At 44.1% G+C, this 17,661-nt stretch overlaps 1 protein-coding gene across 1 annotated transcript in view; it reads right to left on the reverse strand.

Annotated features, from left to right (window-relative positions):
• Positions 1-851: 851 nt before the first annotated feature.
• xrcc4 (X-ray repair complementing defective repair in Chinese hamster cells 4) overlaps positions 852-17,661 on the reverse strand; it is a 31,108-nt gene continuing 14,298 nt past the window's right edge. The window contains exons 4-8 of the mRNA XM_076284540.1: positions 16,737-16,903; positions 13,714-13,866; positions 13,000-13,154; positions 9,708-9,852; positions 852-1,187 (exon numbers count right to left, since the gene is read on the reverse strand). Coding sequence (XP_076140655.1) covers positions 1,082-1,187; positions 9,708-9,852; positions 13,000-13,154; positions 13,714-13,866; positions 16,737-16,903 — 726 coding nt within the window. The 3' untranslated portion in view covers positions 852-1,081. The remainder of the gene's footprint in view (positions 1,188-9,707; positions 9,853-12,999; positions 13,155-13,713; positions 13,867-16,736; positions 16,904-17,661) is intronic.

Here is a 17,661-nt window from a genome sequence, read left to right on the forward strand (position 1 = left end):
ACTGATATTGACTAAAATAATCATCTAAGCCGGCTGCAAGTTCAAATCTCACTAGCATCGTCATTTGGAAGGGAGGAGCAGATTGGTCCCATCCAATAAGTATAGGCTACAGTAGGCTACCCATTCCGCGGAGGAGAGGAGAGAAAGTAAGACTGAAAGAGACAGAGAGAGAGAGAGAGAGAGAGAGAGAGAGATACGAAACCACTGTCATTGCATTTGGAATGTCTAAAGAACTTCAAAACCTATGTTGACTGACTTATGACAGCTATACAGTCGAACGCATCCCATATGGTCCCATCACAAATCAATTGGAAACTTATTCATTTTCCTGCTGTCAACATACATTAAATCTACAGATTTTTCGACCGCATGCGACCGAAATGTCAAATGAAATCACACAGATGTGCTTCTCTAGTATTAACTAGAGTTTACGAAGACTTTCCACACGGGGGAGAGAAGGTACTACTCTCTATGTTGATCTGACAAACGATCTCACAACGGTCCTGAAGTGGCCAGTAACCAACATTAAAAAGAAAATAAGTAATGAGGATAAATACCCAACAACATGCTTAGTGTCTTAAAAGTATTAACTTGTGCAGAAGATTGTGCAGTTAAAAGTTCAGATAATGGTTTAACAATCATCTTAGGGAAATATGTTTATTCTTGAAATGGAGACCACTCTCATCTGCAGACCAGTTTCATTACATTACATTACATCTTAGCTAATGCAAAAGGCTTAAATGATGCAAAATAACCCCAAGATATGTTATTTATTATTATTTGAAAATGTATGAATTAATCTGAGAAAAAAATACATAAAGGATGCAAAGAATAAAAAAAACAAATGAATGTAACAAGAAAATATTTTATTGACATTTATACAGCTTAAAAAAACAGTGTTTACAACCCTGACTTATAAAACTGCAAATGTTCTGCCTATTCACAGAATTATGTAAGTGCTTAAATTAATGATGGAAATTGTTTCATCCATTGTCAGCAGATTTCTTCATAGTTTTAAAAAAAGAATGGTTAAAAACAGCATCCTTCCCACTGATATGCGGAAAAATGGACACAGAAAAGGTCAGAAGTCGTCGAACAGGTCCTCTGGCTCCGGATTCGCTTTAGGGACTTCTGCTGGACGTTGGGCGGTCTCTTTGGCCTCTGCCTTGGCATGTGTCTGCTCATTCCTAACAAAAAAAAATGATTCAGACAGATATAACTAACAGGGCTAACACAAAAATGATACACATGTTCATGTAAGCACAGTCCAAACACCACCTAAATGTGTGTAGTTCGTCAGTAAATGAAACCCATAGGATTGACTGTGACAGGTAATGCGGTGTAATGGTAATAATAGACGCTGGGCTCTCTGTGATCAGCGGGAGGAGAAATGCTAATGGGAAACTGCCACAGGCTCTGGGCCGTAATAGCATGGTGCTTAAACACGAAGGCTGTCAAGGTACTGAACAGGTCAGCCCGTTCCTCTGGCTTTCTCCACTGTAATTGAACCTCATTGTGATCATCAGTTAAGACGCACGTCACGCATGGTCACCTCTAACCGACGTGTCCAAGCACAGGGCTGCAGGGGATTCAGAAGAAAAGAAAAATGAAAGGGTGATGTTTAGAGGAGAACAGGAGAAGTGTGGCAGAGCATGATATGAGATCAAGATGCCCCCAACAGACTAAGCTCCCTCTAAACAACACCAATAAAACAACATTAAAGACCTTCAACAAACAAACCATTTTAAAAATAAGATGCTGGCAAAAAAGAGGATTTTTGATGTGAAGTAGCCATCTACAAAGCCATTACATGAAACTCTATCTGATGGACCAATCAGTAAGAGGATAAAGCAAAACTTTGGCCAATCATCTGTGAAAAGGCCCAAGGGCATCAGATGCTACAGTGTTAAGAATGTGATGTTCTAACAGATAGCTCCTTTGAGAAGAACTGATAGAGACCATTTACGCACAATGTCCCCAAGCATCCCCTGCAGAACATTCTCATTGATCTAGGTGTGTTTTACCCTAAATACAAGCATCTATTTTTATCACAAAAATGTCATAGATTTACTGTAAGACATTTAAGATATTTTAAGAATGTAAAAAACTTCATATTTGATTGGACCACCCCTTTCTCGGGAGCCAAGAAAAATCATAATGGTACACAAATTTAACTAAAAAAGTTTCAATGATTCACACACAGCTCAGTCCACAGAGAGAGAGAGAGAGAGAGAGAGAGAGAGAGAGAGAGAGAGAGAGAGAGAGAGGCCTTTGAAACCCCAACAGGAACGCAGGCTATCAGGGCAATTACAGCGATTTACTGCTCCTCGTCCCAGTGAACTTCAGGATGTATGAGTATCATGTAACCTCTAAAGCTCTGTCTCAACTGGTGCCATGCAACAAAACATATGTCAGCTGATTACTCCACTGCCCTTCAATGCAAAACCCCCACACTCAACAAGGACCAGGGGTAGGCCTAATGGTTACTGTTCAATGCTGTGAGTGCAGGGTCCTGAAGATACAGTCCATAGAAAATAAAATTTCAGTTTACCTATGGTTCACTGGTGATCCTTTATGCCTGTGAAAATGTGAACCCCTGAGGAATTATGCAATCCCTAGTCTGAAAGTAAGGGTCTGTGGTTGAAACTGTTGACAGATGATGGCGTACAGGTATGCAGCGTATATGGGAAAGATTGGATAATGCCAGGGACACAAGCAATTGGCAGCTGCTCGAGCAAAGTCCTTCATTTTCGACAACTAACTTTTTCAAACAGCCACCAAATAATTAAAAGGGGAATGGGTAAGGTGGACGTCTGCTAATAGAGAAGGGTGCAAAACACTGAGGATCTGAAGACCAGGTGTCCACTGAGGACAAGGGACTGAAACCACAGAGGAGACAGGACTGGCACGTGGTGACCACTGTGATTTGCATGTATGAACCTGAGTGAGAACAGGAAGTCTTTTATGATGGCAAACTAGTCCCCTGTTCCATGTCAAGCACCAACATTGGAGGTGTCTGGTCATGTTGGCGTGTTCACTTAGAGAACTTCACGCGTTTTTGTTGTCATCAGCTGGCAAGTTCAATGCTGTTCAATGATTTACATAATATGCTTTTTGCAGCCTCATTACCAAATCCATCACATCTGAATTAAACACTATAAGTTTGTCAAAAACAGTGCTTAGATAATCTGCACCATGGTAGTGGCAAATAATTCAGAGGCTCACAAACCATGGGAGAGATGGAGTTCATTAACAAGTTAGCAGAACACACGTAACCCATTCACACACTCTTAAAAGAGCTCGCCACTGGAAACCAAGGTCTCACTTATTAGAACCAGGTTTGTTCTCAGTGCATTCATTTGGCTGTCATATATTACAGTAAATGAATACTGTAATGAGTAAATAAGTTCAGCTAAGGGGTTTACAGACTGATTACTCATAAAATTGAGTAAGCTCCAATAGCCTTTAACTTTTTAAATACAATGACCATTTCATGAAGTTTCTCCATAAAATATTGCCATAATTTTCATTATCGGGAGAAGCCTAAATAGAGCTGGCGCTAGTCTACATATCTTGAGTGGACACCCCATGGTCAAAAGGAAATATAAATATCGCTGTCAAGTCATGATTATTGTGTGGTGGGAAAGGCTTTGGACTCAGCCGAGAATTAAGAAACACTGTAGCATGGTGTCTCTAAGATAAAAAGATCAAAATTCTTGAAAGCATTTTAAGGACCTATGCTACTTGTGCTAAATTTAGCCAACCATTAATTTTATTCAAATGTTGCTAGAAGTAAAAGTTATTAATGCATCATGGTAACAACACAAATAAACATAATTTGTCCTATGTAACTTATCAAACTAACAATAATGGTAATATGAGTTGTAGTCCGTTCAAAAATCTCCAGACAAAATGGTGCTATGATTTCCTCAAATGAATGCATTCCTTACCATTGTATGCTTAAGTGGACTGCAACCAATGCCATTTGTTTACACTTACTGCTGTTATTATAAGCCTACTCTGGGAAAGTAAACATTATATGGAATCACATTTTTATTTTATGTATTTCTTGTAAGTAATTATTGTAAGTAACTATGCTCTCCTATGCCAGCATGTCCACTGCTTTCAAGTTTATAACATCCAGAATATTTGACATATAATGCATTATTTTCCACAAATCACACACCATGTTTACATGGACTACAGGGAATAGCTGACAAAATATACATCTGCTTCTTCTGAAGGAGGCCACTGTTTTTGGCATTATAGATCACAACATGGTAAACCATTCTCTTTTCTTGTTTTGTTGTTGTTTTTGAGAAAGCATGACTTTTTGTTTAACTTAAATGCCTCACATATCTGCACACCCACACAGTAATTGTGCATACTTTACTATCATACATATTGTTTTTAATAATTTATAACATTTGTTCCATTATTGCTATTGTAATGCTGTAGGCTATTACTGACTGTAAACACAACTACAATTTGCATTGTATTGTATTTTATTGAGCTGTATTGTTCCACTTGGCTGTCATATTTGGTGACCATTTTAAAACAAAAAAACAAAACAAAAACAATTCTAAGTCATTCTCTTAAGGAGTTAATTTTGACACACATACCTTTAAGTCCTGCAATTAAAATGTGAGTTGAAGAGCTACTGTTTGGATGTAGGCTAAGAGTTGGCCTAAATAGTAGCTGGTGATGGTGTTGATTGCTGCAATAGGAGACATGTTGTATCTAGGACAAAGTGGGGCTCATATACTTTAAAGGAAGTCCTATAAAACTCAGGCCTTCCAAAACAGGTGACACACACACACACACACACACACACACACAAGCACACATCCAACATTCTGTTTACTGCTGTGGAAAAAAACACTCGGCTGTGTCCATGAAGCATCATGTCCTGGTGATTGTGAACACAAAACAGTTGAACGTCTCTACATAGACATGTCTTGACTTGAATAGTTCATATCCTCCAGATATCCATCATAGTAAACAAATCCCTTTTAAACTCTACAATTGTTTATCAATGTTAAATCAACATGGTTTTCTTTACCAAACTTAATATTTTGAATATCCTAAGAAGCTGACCAACACAGCCGACCACATACAGCCTTACTCAAATCACATTTCACCAACAGTCAAACCTACCTAGGCTACGACTTTCCCGTAATATACACCATAGCCCATATTGTATGGTTACTCAGCAAAAACCCTGCAGAAAAGGGCCCTCTGAGACAGGCTAGTAAATACCAGTCTGCTCATCAACTGCTTTCCTGTTCTGGGAACATCTGGAAGCCATTCCTGTCAATACAGCTGAGAAGCGGACATCTAGGGCACCCACATTCATTAGTCAGCTGCATTCAACATCAGTACCCATTCAATGTAAAAGAGATCACTTTGGGAAAGCCCCTAGAACAAAAGAAACACTGGACACAGAGCATCATCAGTGTGTTCAGTCTATCACTCAGTGTGTCTTTTGAACTGTGCTCTGCCTGTTTCCATGACTCCATTCACTGGCTTTTGTAACTTCATCAAGCTGAGGGGAAAGGGTGGGAATTGTCACTGTTTTTTTTTTTTTTTTTAAAGAAAGAGGGACGCATACTTACTTTCATTTTTCTTTAAATCATTACCAAGTGTATGACACAACCCTCTGGAAGCAGTTACAGGATGAAACAGGACTCAGGCTGGAGGAAGAGCAGTGAGCAGTTAGAACTTTATAGCTCTCCAGGGGATATACCATCCAGTCCAGGCCAGGAGAAGAACGCTGACACACTCAAGACACTAAAGAGAAACACTGTACACGCTGTCATGTCTGATGCCATCTTGTCTTTGATTTGACGGATACACCATCCAGGAAAAACACTCACAGCCTCTGACATTGACCTTACAAGTATGGCATTCCCATTATTTGAGGGCAAACATTTTCCCCCTCGGATCAGGTTGTAGTGTTCCGAATCCACAACATAATAAAGTGAGCCAAAGTCTTCGGCTCATCATTAGTTTGGGAGCAATCTGTGTCTGGATTCAACTCAAATCTCTTTATTAAGGGCAGAGTTTTTTGCCAGTCAGTTTCCACTGACAAAAGCATTGACCTGGGCCACAGGTGGCTTATAAGTTTCCCCGCCAGTCATATCACTGAACTATGAGCCGGCTTAAGAATCAAAACCCGCCTGTGCCAAAATGTTTCATGGGAACCAGGGAATGCATAGGAAACTAGGCCACTGCATACAGCAGCTAAAATACTCTACTGGTGCAATTTAAATGAGTACAAGTAGTCTGACTTTGAATGGAGACCAGAACCCTTGTATGTGCAAGATGATGACTTTCCAAAGGGAAAAGTTTAATGCCAAAACAGTGTATTTGACATTTGCTACATAAACTCCTCTGTCAGATCAAGCACTGTTGTCACAAATACATTGTACTAACCATTCACCAAAGGAAATAAACAAACATTCAGTTGTCAATGAAGCGATACCCTCTTCACTAACTAAATGGTGAATAGAGAGCCAATTAAATAGTAATAAATCCTTAATTACTGGCATAGAACATGGCAGGCATTCTGAAGTGATACTAAAGCAAACAGTGAAGACATTGATGTCATGCCATCTGACAGGGATCTTCTGTTGTCTGTGACCACACTTCGCCAACTCCACAATCAGTCAGCTGTGGAAGGACGACAGAAAACCTCAGTCCAATGGCCATCCATCTTCCTTGGTCCTCACTCACTCACTCACTCACTCTGTCTCTCTCTCGTGTTCTCTCTCTCTTTCTCTCTCTCTACTCTCTCCATCTCTCTCTCACTCATTCTGTCTCTCTTGCTTTCTGTCTCTCTCTCCGTTTCGCCTCTCTTCTTTCTCAGATTCTCTGGACCCTCTCTCTCTCTCTGTATCTTCTCCCGTCTTTTCCTTCCCTTCTCTGTTGAGGCGACCTGCTTGGGAAGACAACCAAATGAAATGGTGGCATAGACATTTGAAGGAGAACTAGAAAGGGTCTGCAGAAAAGACCACAGTGATCCAGAGCAGGCACACTCCAATCAGGTGATGAAGGTTCACCCAGCGAGCTGAGTCACTGCAGCTGCTTGCTTATCTTTTTTTTTTATCATAATAAAATGGGCTTTGTAGGAGCAGATGTACACAGAAAGGCGACTTGCCTTTAGTGACTGGCCAATTCTCAGATCTCTTGGCAGATGGAGAAAGAGTTGTGTTGTGGTGGAAAAACCTACATCTGAATTTGGTGTCTGGAGGGGAGAGGATATCATAGCTGAGCCTGTGGGAGATGTAACCTCACCTGCCTTAAACAAGTCAGAGACTGGCCACTTCCCAGACGACCAACAGTGCCTGCTCTGTCATAGTATTTGAAGCTCCTCAAACTGTGCCCATTGCTTGTAAATTGACCATTAAACAGCCTCTAAATGACTCATTAGTTACAGAATTTAGTCGGTAGCTGGAATCACTCGCAATATCCAGTGTGCTGGAGAAGCTGGGCAGAGGGAGACACTGAACAATGAACAACACTGATTTAAGGGATGTATTTTTTTTAATCTCTTATTTATCTATGTGAAGGCTCACAATAAAACAAAGTCATAAAGGGAGTGAAAAAAAAGATTTGGTCATGCTTTGGCAATAAATCAAACCTGTTTACAGCAAGGAGTAAAAAGCTGCCTTTCAGAACAACAGCATGCTGAGATCTTAAGGAATGTAAACATTATCTCCAGGCTATACATGTTCAAAGCTGCATATGATGGTCCCAAGAACTTCAATTCGTGGGCCTGATTAAAACCATTTCTCCTGATGCAGAACAACAGCCACTATTTATTCCATTAGATGTCCTGCTGGACCACTAAGGAGTGGAAAGTCTTACTCTGGTACTGAGGCTGGGCCAGTGGCGCGCGTGTGTGTGTGTGTGTGTGTGGGTGTGTGTGCAGACCCCTCGGATAGAGAGAGACGCTGTCCAAGACAAACTCTCCATCGCCTGCATCAACCTGATGCACACTCCCAACCTGGCTCCACGTCCAGGCTTACTAATGCCCGTGGTGTGGCCAGGGAGCGAGCCTTCAGGCGGGCAAGCAGGCCGGCAGGCACGCAGCAGGGGGATAGGTGGACGTCATTTAGCCAAGTGTGTGCTGACAAGCGAAACAGAGCGACATTGACTGCTGTTGCTAGGTCTTTGAGTACGCTAATATCCAGCGCTAGCTGAAGTTATGGACTTGAAACAAATCCCTTCATAGAATCTAATGAAATGGTTCACTATTACGATCAAGGGTTGTGCCTGAGTTTTAAGGAGTGTGTGTAAGGTGTAATATATAATGCCCAATAACTCAATGCCATGTTTAAGTCAGTGCGTGACTCAATTCAATTTAATGGCTTTGGAATGGTGGTTAGCAGTTACTGTTAGCCTGATGAAATGTTTTCTGTTTCTGTCAGGCATGACCCCTCGACAGAAACGGTTTACTCTGTGTTACACAAAGTCCCACAGCCAGAATGGATGACATAGGCTCCATGTCCGTTAAGTGACATGGTGTAAGCTTGTTTAATGGCTCTTCACCATGTTAATGATGCAATGAAAAGGGGTAGAGCTGTCGTCTGAAAGTGAGGATTTCAAGAACTGCTGCATTCAGAGCATAATAAACACCCTACTTCTGTGTATGTTTCTGTAGTAAGAATTAGTTTTTCCTGCAACAGAAATTAGAATAGGAGTTAAGTTATACTTGAAGGAACATCATAGAACTGTACTGTCTCTTCTGCCATGAGCCATATTGGGCATGACTACGAGAGTTCATCAAATGATAATGCCATAATATGACAAAATACAATACTCCATTGTTTAACACACAAAAAATTGGTCAGGGGTAGAACTCGAACCATCACTCCCATGCCCACAGATTATTGGCCTAACAACCAAATGACTGTGAATGTGGACACTTCGCCATGTGATTTAATAAGGTGTTTATCACTAAGGCGAAAACCAGATCTGGTTTACAACACAACTGGTGTGAAGAGCGGTTTTATTTCTGGGTAGCTGGCAGGGAGATTTGATTTTGTCGTTTTTTTCTCCTTAGGAACATAGTAAAGACCTAATACTAAAACAGGATTCAGAGTAAGGGTCTGTCGGTGTTACTCAACAGAAAGTTAATCCCCCATCAAGGGCTGTTTTTACAGCGCAATATAGTAGCCCAGGGAGTCTTCAGAGAAGAATAATATAGTCTGATGACTAATTTCCAATTTCTTGCTCAGAAATGAGAGGGAACGCTCGATTACAGAGCTATTATATTTAGTTTTCGAACAGCAGCAGAGGTGCTGGCAGAGACAGCAGTAATGACCCCCTACGGGGAGTTTGATTCAGAGAAACAGACACCCTATCCACATCACTACTGTTGGACTGTTGGAGGGAGAAGGTAGACTCTGTCCAAAATTGCGATTCGAGGGAGAAGGTAGACTCTGTCCAAAATTGCGAAAACAAACGCCAGAGACCAAGACAGTCGGAAAAATTGAGCGACTCTAAGAAATGAAAGTCACAGTTTAACAGATTTACAAGGATGGGGGGGGTGAAAGGTTTTTTTTTTTTTTGCAAATGCGTACCAGAAATGAGGCGGAGGGTGAAGTTCTGGACTGACAATGAGAACATTCGAAATGCAAGGATTGATTTTACATACTTCGGTTGATGGCACCTGAAAGGCTGAACACTTTTTTCTGGCGTACCTGGACCTGTGTGAATCTCCCAGAGCCTGCCTCTTGGCCTGGGCCTCCAACTGCTGAAGGTGGCGGTGGCGGCGCTTGCGGTTGGGCGCCACGTCCGTGATGTCGCTGGAGCCATCTTCCATTATGGGGCTGCAGCGGAACGCGTCTGAGGGGACAAGAGAACACACGGACACAGTCCACTGAATCACAGCGTGAAAATGTGGAACTGGCCAAATAATCACCGTGGACGTCTGCTGTTTGCTTAAACTCTGCAGCAACATCTGTTTGCAGGATCCCCCTGAAAGGCTTCATTCATGAAAACAGCAGTTGAATAATAATCACAATAATAAAGGAAATATAAAGGCCATGGCTAGATTGTATGATTTGTATTGGTAATGGCTTGTAAAGCCTCTGACCAAAGACATCAAACTCTAAAGCTTTAAGGGCTGGAAAGAGAGAGACAGAGAGAGAGAGAGAGAGAGAGAGAGAGAGAGAGAGAGAGAGAGAGAGAGAGAGAGAGAGAAAGAGAATAGGAGAAGAGTGTGTGTGAGTGTGTATGTGAGTGACCGTGTGTGAGTGTGTATGTGATTGATTGACTATGTGTGTGTGTGTGTGTGTGTGTGTGTGTGAGTGTGAGTGTGAGTGTGAGTGTGAGTGTGAGTGTGAGTGTGAGTGTGAGTGTGAGTGTGAGTGTGAGTGTGTGTGTGAGTGTGTGTGTGAGTGAGTGAGAGGCAGAGAGAAAGAGAGAGCAGGGGTAATGTTAATGCTCACAGAGCACAGCTGGCCTCGTGGGCTTCCTGCCCACACAACTTGACTGGCATTTACCTCATAACATCACAAGAGACACATTCAGCCTCCCCACTTATTTTTCATGCACAGAGACATACAGATCTTCATTTGTGTGTCCCGCAGTGGACGAGTGCATCTTGATGGGTGCAAAGTTGCAGTGCAAGGAATAAAGGCTGATTTATTCTGGAATCGTACGTCTGTGTGTTCTGCATCATCCCTTCTTTCTCACTGGCCACACACCAAAACATCTGACTCATTGTCGTGGTTACGGAAAACAACATGAGAACCTGGGTGCCTCTCTCCTCCCAACTGGCTATCAATCACATGGAGGCACCATGAGCAAGAGGGGATGTTTTTTTTTTCTTTTCACTCGCCTCCACAGTTAACCCTGGTGATTTTACCCAGAGCACTATGTGCACTATGCTGAGGTCCTTCATCCTCCTCTTTGAAGTTATGTTCTTGTGCTATAGGTGATTTTGTCTGCTTGTGTTATGCAATACCAGCCTTAGGTCATTTCTGACTCTTTGTCCAGGCAAAAAATAAAAAAAAGGGAAAGGAAGAAAAAAACAAAACGGAATCCCCCGACTGCTTTCGGTCAGACGGCGGGCCGCTGTTTCCATAGCAGCCGCGGGTGAGCATCGAGCACGGTCACTTGTGCCGTAACGTTATGTGGAAATGTCTACACGTCTCTGCTCTGGCTCACGGGGTGAAATGCTACCTTCCCCCCCTGGCGTGCGTTCAGCGTGTGGAGTAACAAGACACACCACATGGTTATGACAACATAAAAGGAAAAGTCCACACGTTTCGAGGATGGCACAGGCAGTGCTCAGAGAGTTGCCCAGAAAGCCTTGAAAAAGCCATATATGTCTCAGTGCTCACTCTACAAGCTCAGTTGTTAAGTTAAACAAAAGTGTTAAGCACCTAGCAACCACCCATCACAGCTATCACATTCACTTTGTTTACTGACAAACCTGACAGAGAGTAGGGGAAAGCTAGCTTTCATTTTTTACTAGCTTCAGTGTAGCTTTCCAAGAAAGACTGTTACTCCAAAAGTTTTGTTGTTGGGGGGAGAGGTTGAGCAACACATAAACAATCTCTTCCACCCGCTCCACCCAAGTGGTCCATCTGAGGGGAGTTGAGGATGACTCAACATGGAGAGCAGACATAGTAACACCCCCCCCCCCCCCCCCCCCAAATATAGTCCTAAAGTAAGACGATGTCGAAATCGGCTAAATACAGATGAGGTGTCCAGGAAACAAATAATCTTCTGGCTTGTGTCGTCACTGTGGACTAACTACGCACACACACAGACTTGATGACGAACGTGTCTGTATCTGTGTGTGTGTGTGTATGTGTGTGTGTGTGTGTGTGAGTGAGTAAGTGAATGAGGGAGTAGAGACTCAAGCATCTCTATGCCAAGAAGGACTACCTGCTGGTGAGTCGTGGGGCCTTTCCCGGTGTTTGCGTCAGTGTGAGTGGGGCCTCGGGCTGGGCCTGGCTCTGCTAACGGTAATGAGGAGCTCAAGACCTTAACGAGCTCAGGATGCGGCTTCTTCAGATCGGGGCCAGCTTCCCCCTTTGCTCATCTCCAACACACTCAGACGCAGGGGAGCGTCTTGAATGATTTTAGTGAGTTAGGCCTTCATCAGAACTGCAGCTGTTACAGAGGACTTGGTTCCACTCATCCATTAAAGTATAATGCCCAAGATGGCTGATGGAAAATTTGGATGGGGCGAGACCCAAAGCAACCTCTAGGAATGAGAGAAACTGAGATGTTCCACAGTGTTTATTTCAAAAGAACTTTGAATGGGATCAACCCAAACTGGTGATGGAGCACAACATATTACCGGTATTTGCATAACGCATTGATTTAAGAAAAGGTGGATACTGAATTGAAAATGAGTTTTACAAAATGTACATGCTTGTATAATATGTGTGTGATTGAGGGGAAAGAGCCAAAAAAGCCAAATTCCTTCTCGTCTGCATTTAAATTTAGAATTTGGATGTTCAACAGGTGTCACTCATTTCATTTAGGTAGGGGACGTTTCATTTAGGTAGGTATAAGTATAAGTATAAGTATTTATACTCTTTTGATCCCGTGAGGGAAATTTGGTCTCTGCATTTATCCCAATCCGTGAATTAGTGAAACACACTCAGCACACAGTGAACACACAGTGAGGTGAAGCACACACTAATCCCGGCGCAGTGAGCTGCCTGCAACAACAGCGGCGCTCGGGGAGCAGTGAGGGGTTAGGTGCCTTGCTCAAGGGCACTTCAGCCGTGCCTTCTGGTCGGGGTTCGAACCGGCAACCCTCCGGTTACAAGTCCGAAGCGCTAACCAGTAGGCCACGGCTGCCCCCCAGTAGGCCACGGCTGCCCCAGGTAAAACGTTCCGAAGGCAACCTGAGGAGCTCAGTTAGGTCTAGGCATGGATACAGACAGGTCCCTGGAAGAGTCTTGCACCGGTAAGCAACTGGATACTCGTCCCATCATTTCCAATGAGGAGTGTGGTTTAGTCTCTTACCTTTGGCAGAGGTTCTGATGCCAGAGGATGATGGCCGCTCCTCCTTTTCCTCTTCCTCCTCAGTGCTGGCTCCATAGTCGCTCTCTTCCCTCACTGGACTCGGCCCAAGGCCCGTGCTCTCCGCTGCCTTGCTGCACTCTGCCTTGGCCGCTTTCCTGTGGTAGGCATGTGAGAAGCACTTGATTATCGGTGCATTCTGGAGAACCAATGCACACGTAGGCTAAAAATACACCCTCAAAAACACTAAGCACTAAGTTTAAGGGCCATGACGGTGGATCAAGTTGACTGGTCCTCCATCTTGGGCAGCAAATTGGTTGGTAATGTTTGGGGACTAATGAAGCATGAACACTGACACAGCTTGTGTATTCTCATCAGGGACTTCAACCTGGCTAGATAGATAGCGCTCTTTTGCTTGCGTTGTATCCAGTCATTGTTGACCTGGAAAAGATCTGAATGAGGTGAATCGGGGATGGTATCCACGAGTTAATTCCTTAACAACGCAGAATCACATCATCCATTTCTCAATAACAAGAAAGTGAGAAGTGATTCTGTGACTGATATAAGTCACGAACCCAGATTTCCACACGATTGCCAAAAACCCATATTGCATTATGTGAATGACACAAATCGCTTACAAAAGTGCTGATCTTGCATTATAGGGAGTGAGTCATGATGAGTTGTGAGAGGTCACTGGAGGTCAGGCGTGGCGCTTACCTCTGCTCGCGCTCTTCCTCCAGGGACTCCTCCAGCTGCTTCACCCTAGCCTGCAGCGCTCGGATCTTGGCCTTCTTCTCGTTGAGGACCAGGACGAAGCGGCTGTAGAGCTCCTGCTCCAGGGTCTCCTTCCCAGTGACATAGCGCTCCATACTGCAGAGGGGTGGAGGGGGGGGGGGGAGGACGGGGGGGATGGGTGATCAGGATGCAGCCGTGTCCATACAGCAACAGAGCTATTCCCATATCCCGCGTCTAATCTCATTTCCTGTTTGGCCGGTCTGAGTTTGGAGGGGAATGGGCATGGACGGCTTGTGTAATAGAACACACTGGTGAGAGGGGGGGGGGGGGCTCGGAGAGACAGTGTTTAGGTCCGGCTCGAGGGGCAACTGAGACAAACTCTGGGGCCTGACGTCATGGCCTGTTTGGGATTCTCGGTCACTCTTGCCCTTTTCTCCCAGACCCAGCGGTGGAAAAAACACGGCCATTAAAGAGGCACTACACCTGTGGGATAGCGTCAGTGCGCTCACAGCTCAGGCCAAGGCCGACTACCACCCAGGCACACACACACACACACACACACACACACACACACACACACACACACACACACACACACACACACACACACACACACACACACACACTTACACAAAGAGAGGGAGCAAAAAGAGAAAACAGCCATAAAATAACAGTCTTATTTGAGAGCTCTGTGCATTACTGGTCTGGGTGGAGTCATGGTACTGTGGTCAGACAGGGGCTGTGAGGTGATGTCATCCCCGACGTGAGGGTGAAGCACTCCGCCCAGTGTGCAGGTGGAATGCCTCCACCCAGATAGTGAGAGTCACAGACATAGGCCACAAAGCAACTTCATATCCTTAGGACGTGATCACTTGTTTACACATTACCAGTCAATCTCCAAATTAGATACATTCACACACTCTTTGATAAACACACTTAGAGACCCATTAACATGCACGCAAGCATGCTCACACAAACACAAACACAGCTCAATATATAAACGCGTGCACAGTAAACATGCCCTTCCTACGCATGATGTGAATTGTTTTATAGTGTGCTAGTGTATATTTATGTGGTGGTTAGGTCTGTTCCGATGAGTCTTAGTGCAAGTTGATGTACAGAGATTGAAACACACAGAAATAAATAAAAGTAAGCAACAACAGTAGTTGGGACTACTAATATATTTAAATGGTTTAACAAGGCTTTGAAGTGAAATCACTTCAGTGTGTAATCGTGCATTGCAACAATTTTCTTTTTATTTCAAATGTGACAATTGTTTATTGATATTGATAGAATGGCATTTTCATCTTGTTCCACTTCTACATCTGAATGTCTGTATACTGCTGAACACATAAGCAGTAAAAAGACTTAAAAGAGACACTTCCTTTTTGCGGGCAATCTAGAAACTAGATTAAATAGACACATTAGTCTAAATATCAAAAATCCTAGTAGAGTACAACTGCAGTTTTCATCGCTAGAAATTATGCTATAATAATGGCATCTGCTTTTCCATGGTTAGTTTCCAACTACAGCAAAAGAGGCGTCCCCATGATACTGGTATTCCAGGAGAAGGACTTGTGATGGCACTTCTCCACCAAAGCTTCCAGTATAAACTAGGTGCCCTCAGCTTTTTTGATGGCTACTTATTATCGCTGACTCTCATGACTAAGAAACGATTTATAACAGAAACAAAACAAAGGAAAGAACAGTGTTTCTGTTCTATTGTTTTTGGGAATAAATTGGGCATTTTGCTATTACAGTTTCCGCCAAACGTGGCCCCAAATCTGAGAATAAAATGAAAATGTAGCATAGCACACTGATGGATCCACTGGATGGATGAATGAAGGGACGGGAACAAGCAGCTGTAAAAGCCACTGCCTGATTTCATTTTGGGAGGTGAAGCCATCCAGAGGAGTTCTGGGACCCCCCCCCCCCCCAGCTCCCCTCTGGTCTGGGTCAGAATGACAACAGTCCACAGCCAAAAGCCACCCACATCACCTTGACATGTGGTTCTAATCAGTTCCCTCACAGAGTCAAGAGTCGGCTCTTGGAGAGTTCGGGAGAAGCCCTGTGTATTTACATCACTCATTTCACATCAGAGGCATTGTGTTTCATAGACAGAAACAGGGCAGATAGAAAAAAAAGAGCAAAAAGAGAGAAAGTGACTGCTGTCTCCTGGCAACCAGATACAGACACAGCAGGGTTTCTACTCTTCCAAGCTGAATCACGGACGACAAAGTTGGGCCAGGGGCGGAATGGGGGGGGGGGGGGGGTGTAGTTGCTGTGTCTCACGAGCAACAACAAGAGCAGTAACCTTGTTGAATTACGCAAATGGAACAGATGAATGCAAACCGAGCCCCGTGTCCAGAATGACAATAAAAAGCAGTCAGCGGTGGGGACGGCGCGCTGGTGGAGACTCCGGGCCATCAGGCTCCAGGCCACTCCCTGTGGCTGCAGACGGCCTCGTGCCGGGGCAGGGCACCCAGTCTACCCACGCCCGGCAAACCTCAAAGAACCTCAAATGTACACACAGTTGAGTATGTCATTGTGTGAGAGTCTGTAAACTGATGACAGCGTGTGTGTGAGAGAGAGAGTGTATGAGAAAGGAAGAGAGAGTGAGGGACCATATACATACCTCCAGTCAGTGTGTGTGTCAGAAAGTTGATGAAGGTAACATTATGCACATGTACATATGCAATATGTAAAAGGTGTATGAGCTGATGCTGGTGATAGTGAACCTGTTTATGTATGGACCCTTTCAAGAGAGTTCCATTATCAGCATCATAGTTGGCCCCACAAGACTTCCTTTTTAACATTCCATATGTTATGTTAATGCAGAGGAAGTAGATTGGGGCCCAAATAGAATGTTCAAGCATTGTTTTTGTTTTTATTGTTGAAAGGGTCTATACTGAGAGAATGACTAATAAGACATAAGCCTATGGAAGTTGGAAGTCTGTCTGGAAAACTGCAGCTTAAATGGGGGGGGGGGGGGGGGGGTGACCTACTCTGCGGTGATGCGCTGCTGCTCCCGCCTCAGCTTCTCGTTCTCCTGCTGCAGCCGCTGGTTCCTGCCGTGGAGCCGGCCGCCACGCTCCAGCCCGTGGGCGATGAGCCCCTTGACCGCCGCCGCGGGCTCCGGGACCAGCGTCAGCTCCACTGCCCCCAACCTGAACTGAGATAGCACAAGGAGGGATGGTGAGAGAGAGAGAGAGAGAGAGAGAGTGTAATTCAGAGAGAAAGAGGGAGAAATGGATGGAGAGAGGGATGATGAGAGAGAGAGAGAGAGAGTGTAATTCAGAGAGAAAGAGGGAGAAATGGATGGAGAGAGGGATGAGAGAGAGAGAGAGAGAGTGTAATTCAGAGAGAAAGAGGGAGAAATGGATGGAGAGTGGGATGATGAGAGAGAGAGATAGAGAGTGTAATTCAGAGAGAAAGAGGGAGAAATGGATGGAGAGAGGGATGATGAGAGAGAGAGAGAGAGAGAGAGAGTGTAATTCAGAGAGAAAGAGGGAGAAATGGATGGAGAGAGGGATGATGAGAGAGAGAGAGAGAGTGTAATTCAGAGAGAAAGAGGGAGAAATGGATGGAGAGAGGGATGATGAGAGAGAGAGAGAGAGAGTGTAATTCAGAGAGAGGGATGGAGAGAGGGATGGGTGGTGGGGGGTTAAAAGGAACAAAAGAGCAGAGAGAGAGAGAGAGAGGATGTAAAAAGAAAGAGGAAGAAAAGAAATAAAAAAAGAAAGATTAAACCAAAGAGGAATATGAAATATGGAGTTGGGGGGGGGGGGGGCAAAAAGGACATAAAAAGCAGAGTGGAAAAAGTGTGAAACAGAGGTAGACAAAAACACCTCTATTCATCGCTGCATCTGGACCTGACACCTGCTGGGCCAGACACGAGGCACTTGAAGCCCCGACTCCACGCGGGCCTCT

This window comes from Alosa pseudoharengus, unplaced genomic scaffold (genome assembly GCF_046254945.1).
Source record: "Alosa pseudoharengus isolate Yale_2024_CS ecotype anadromous, Long Island Sound unplaced genomic scaffold, YU_APseudo_1.1 YU_APseudo_1.1_scf_14, whole genome shotgun sequence".
Classification (NCBI taxonomy): domain Eukaryota; kingdom Metazoa; phylum Chordata; class Actinopteri; order Clupeiformes; family Clupeidae; genus Alosa; species Alosa pseudoharengus.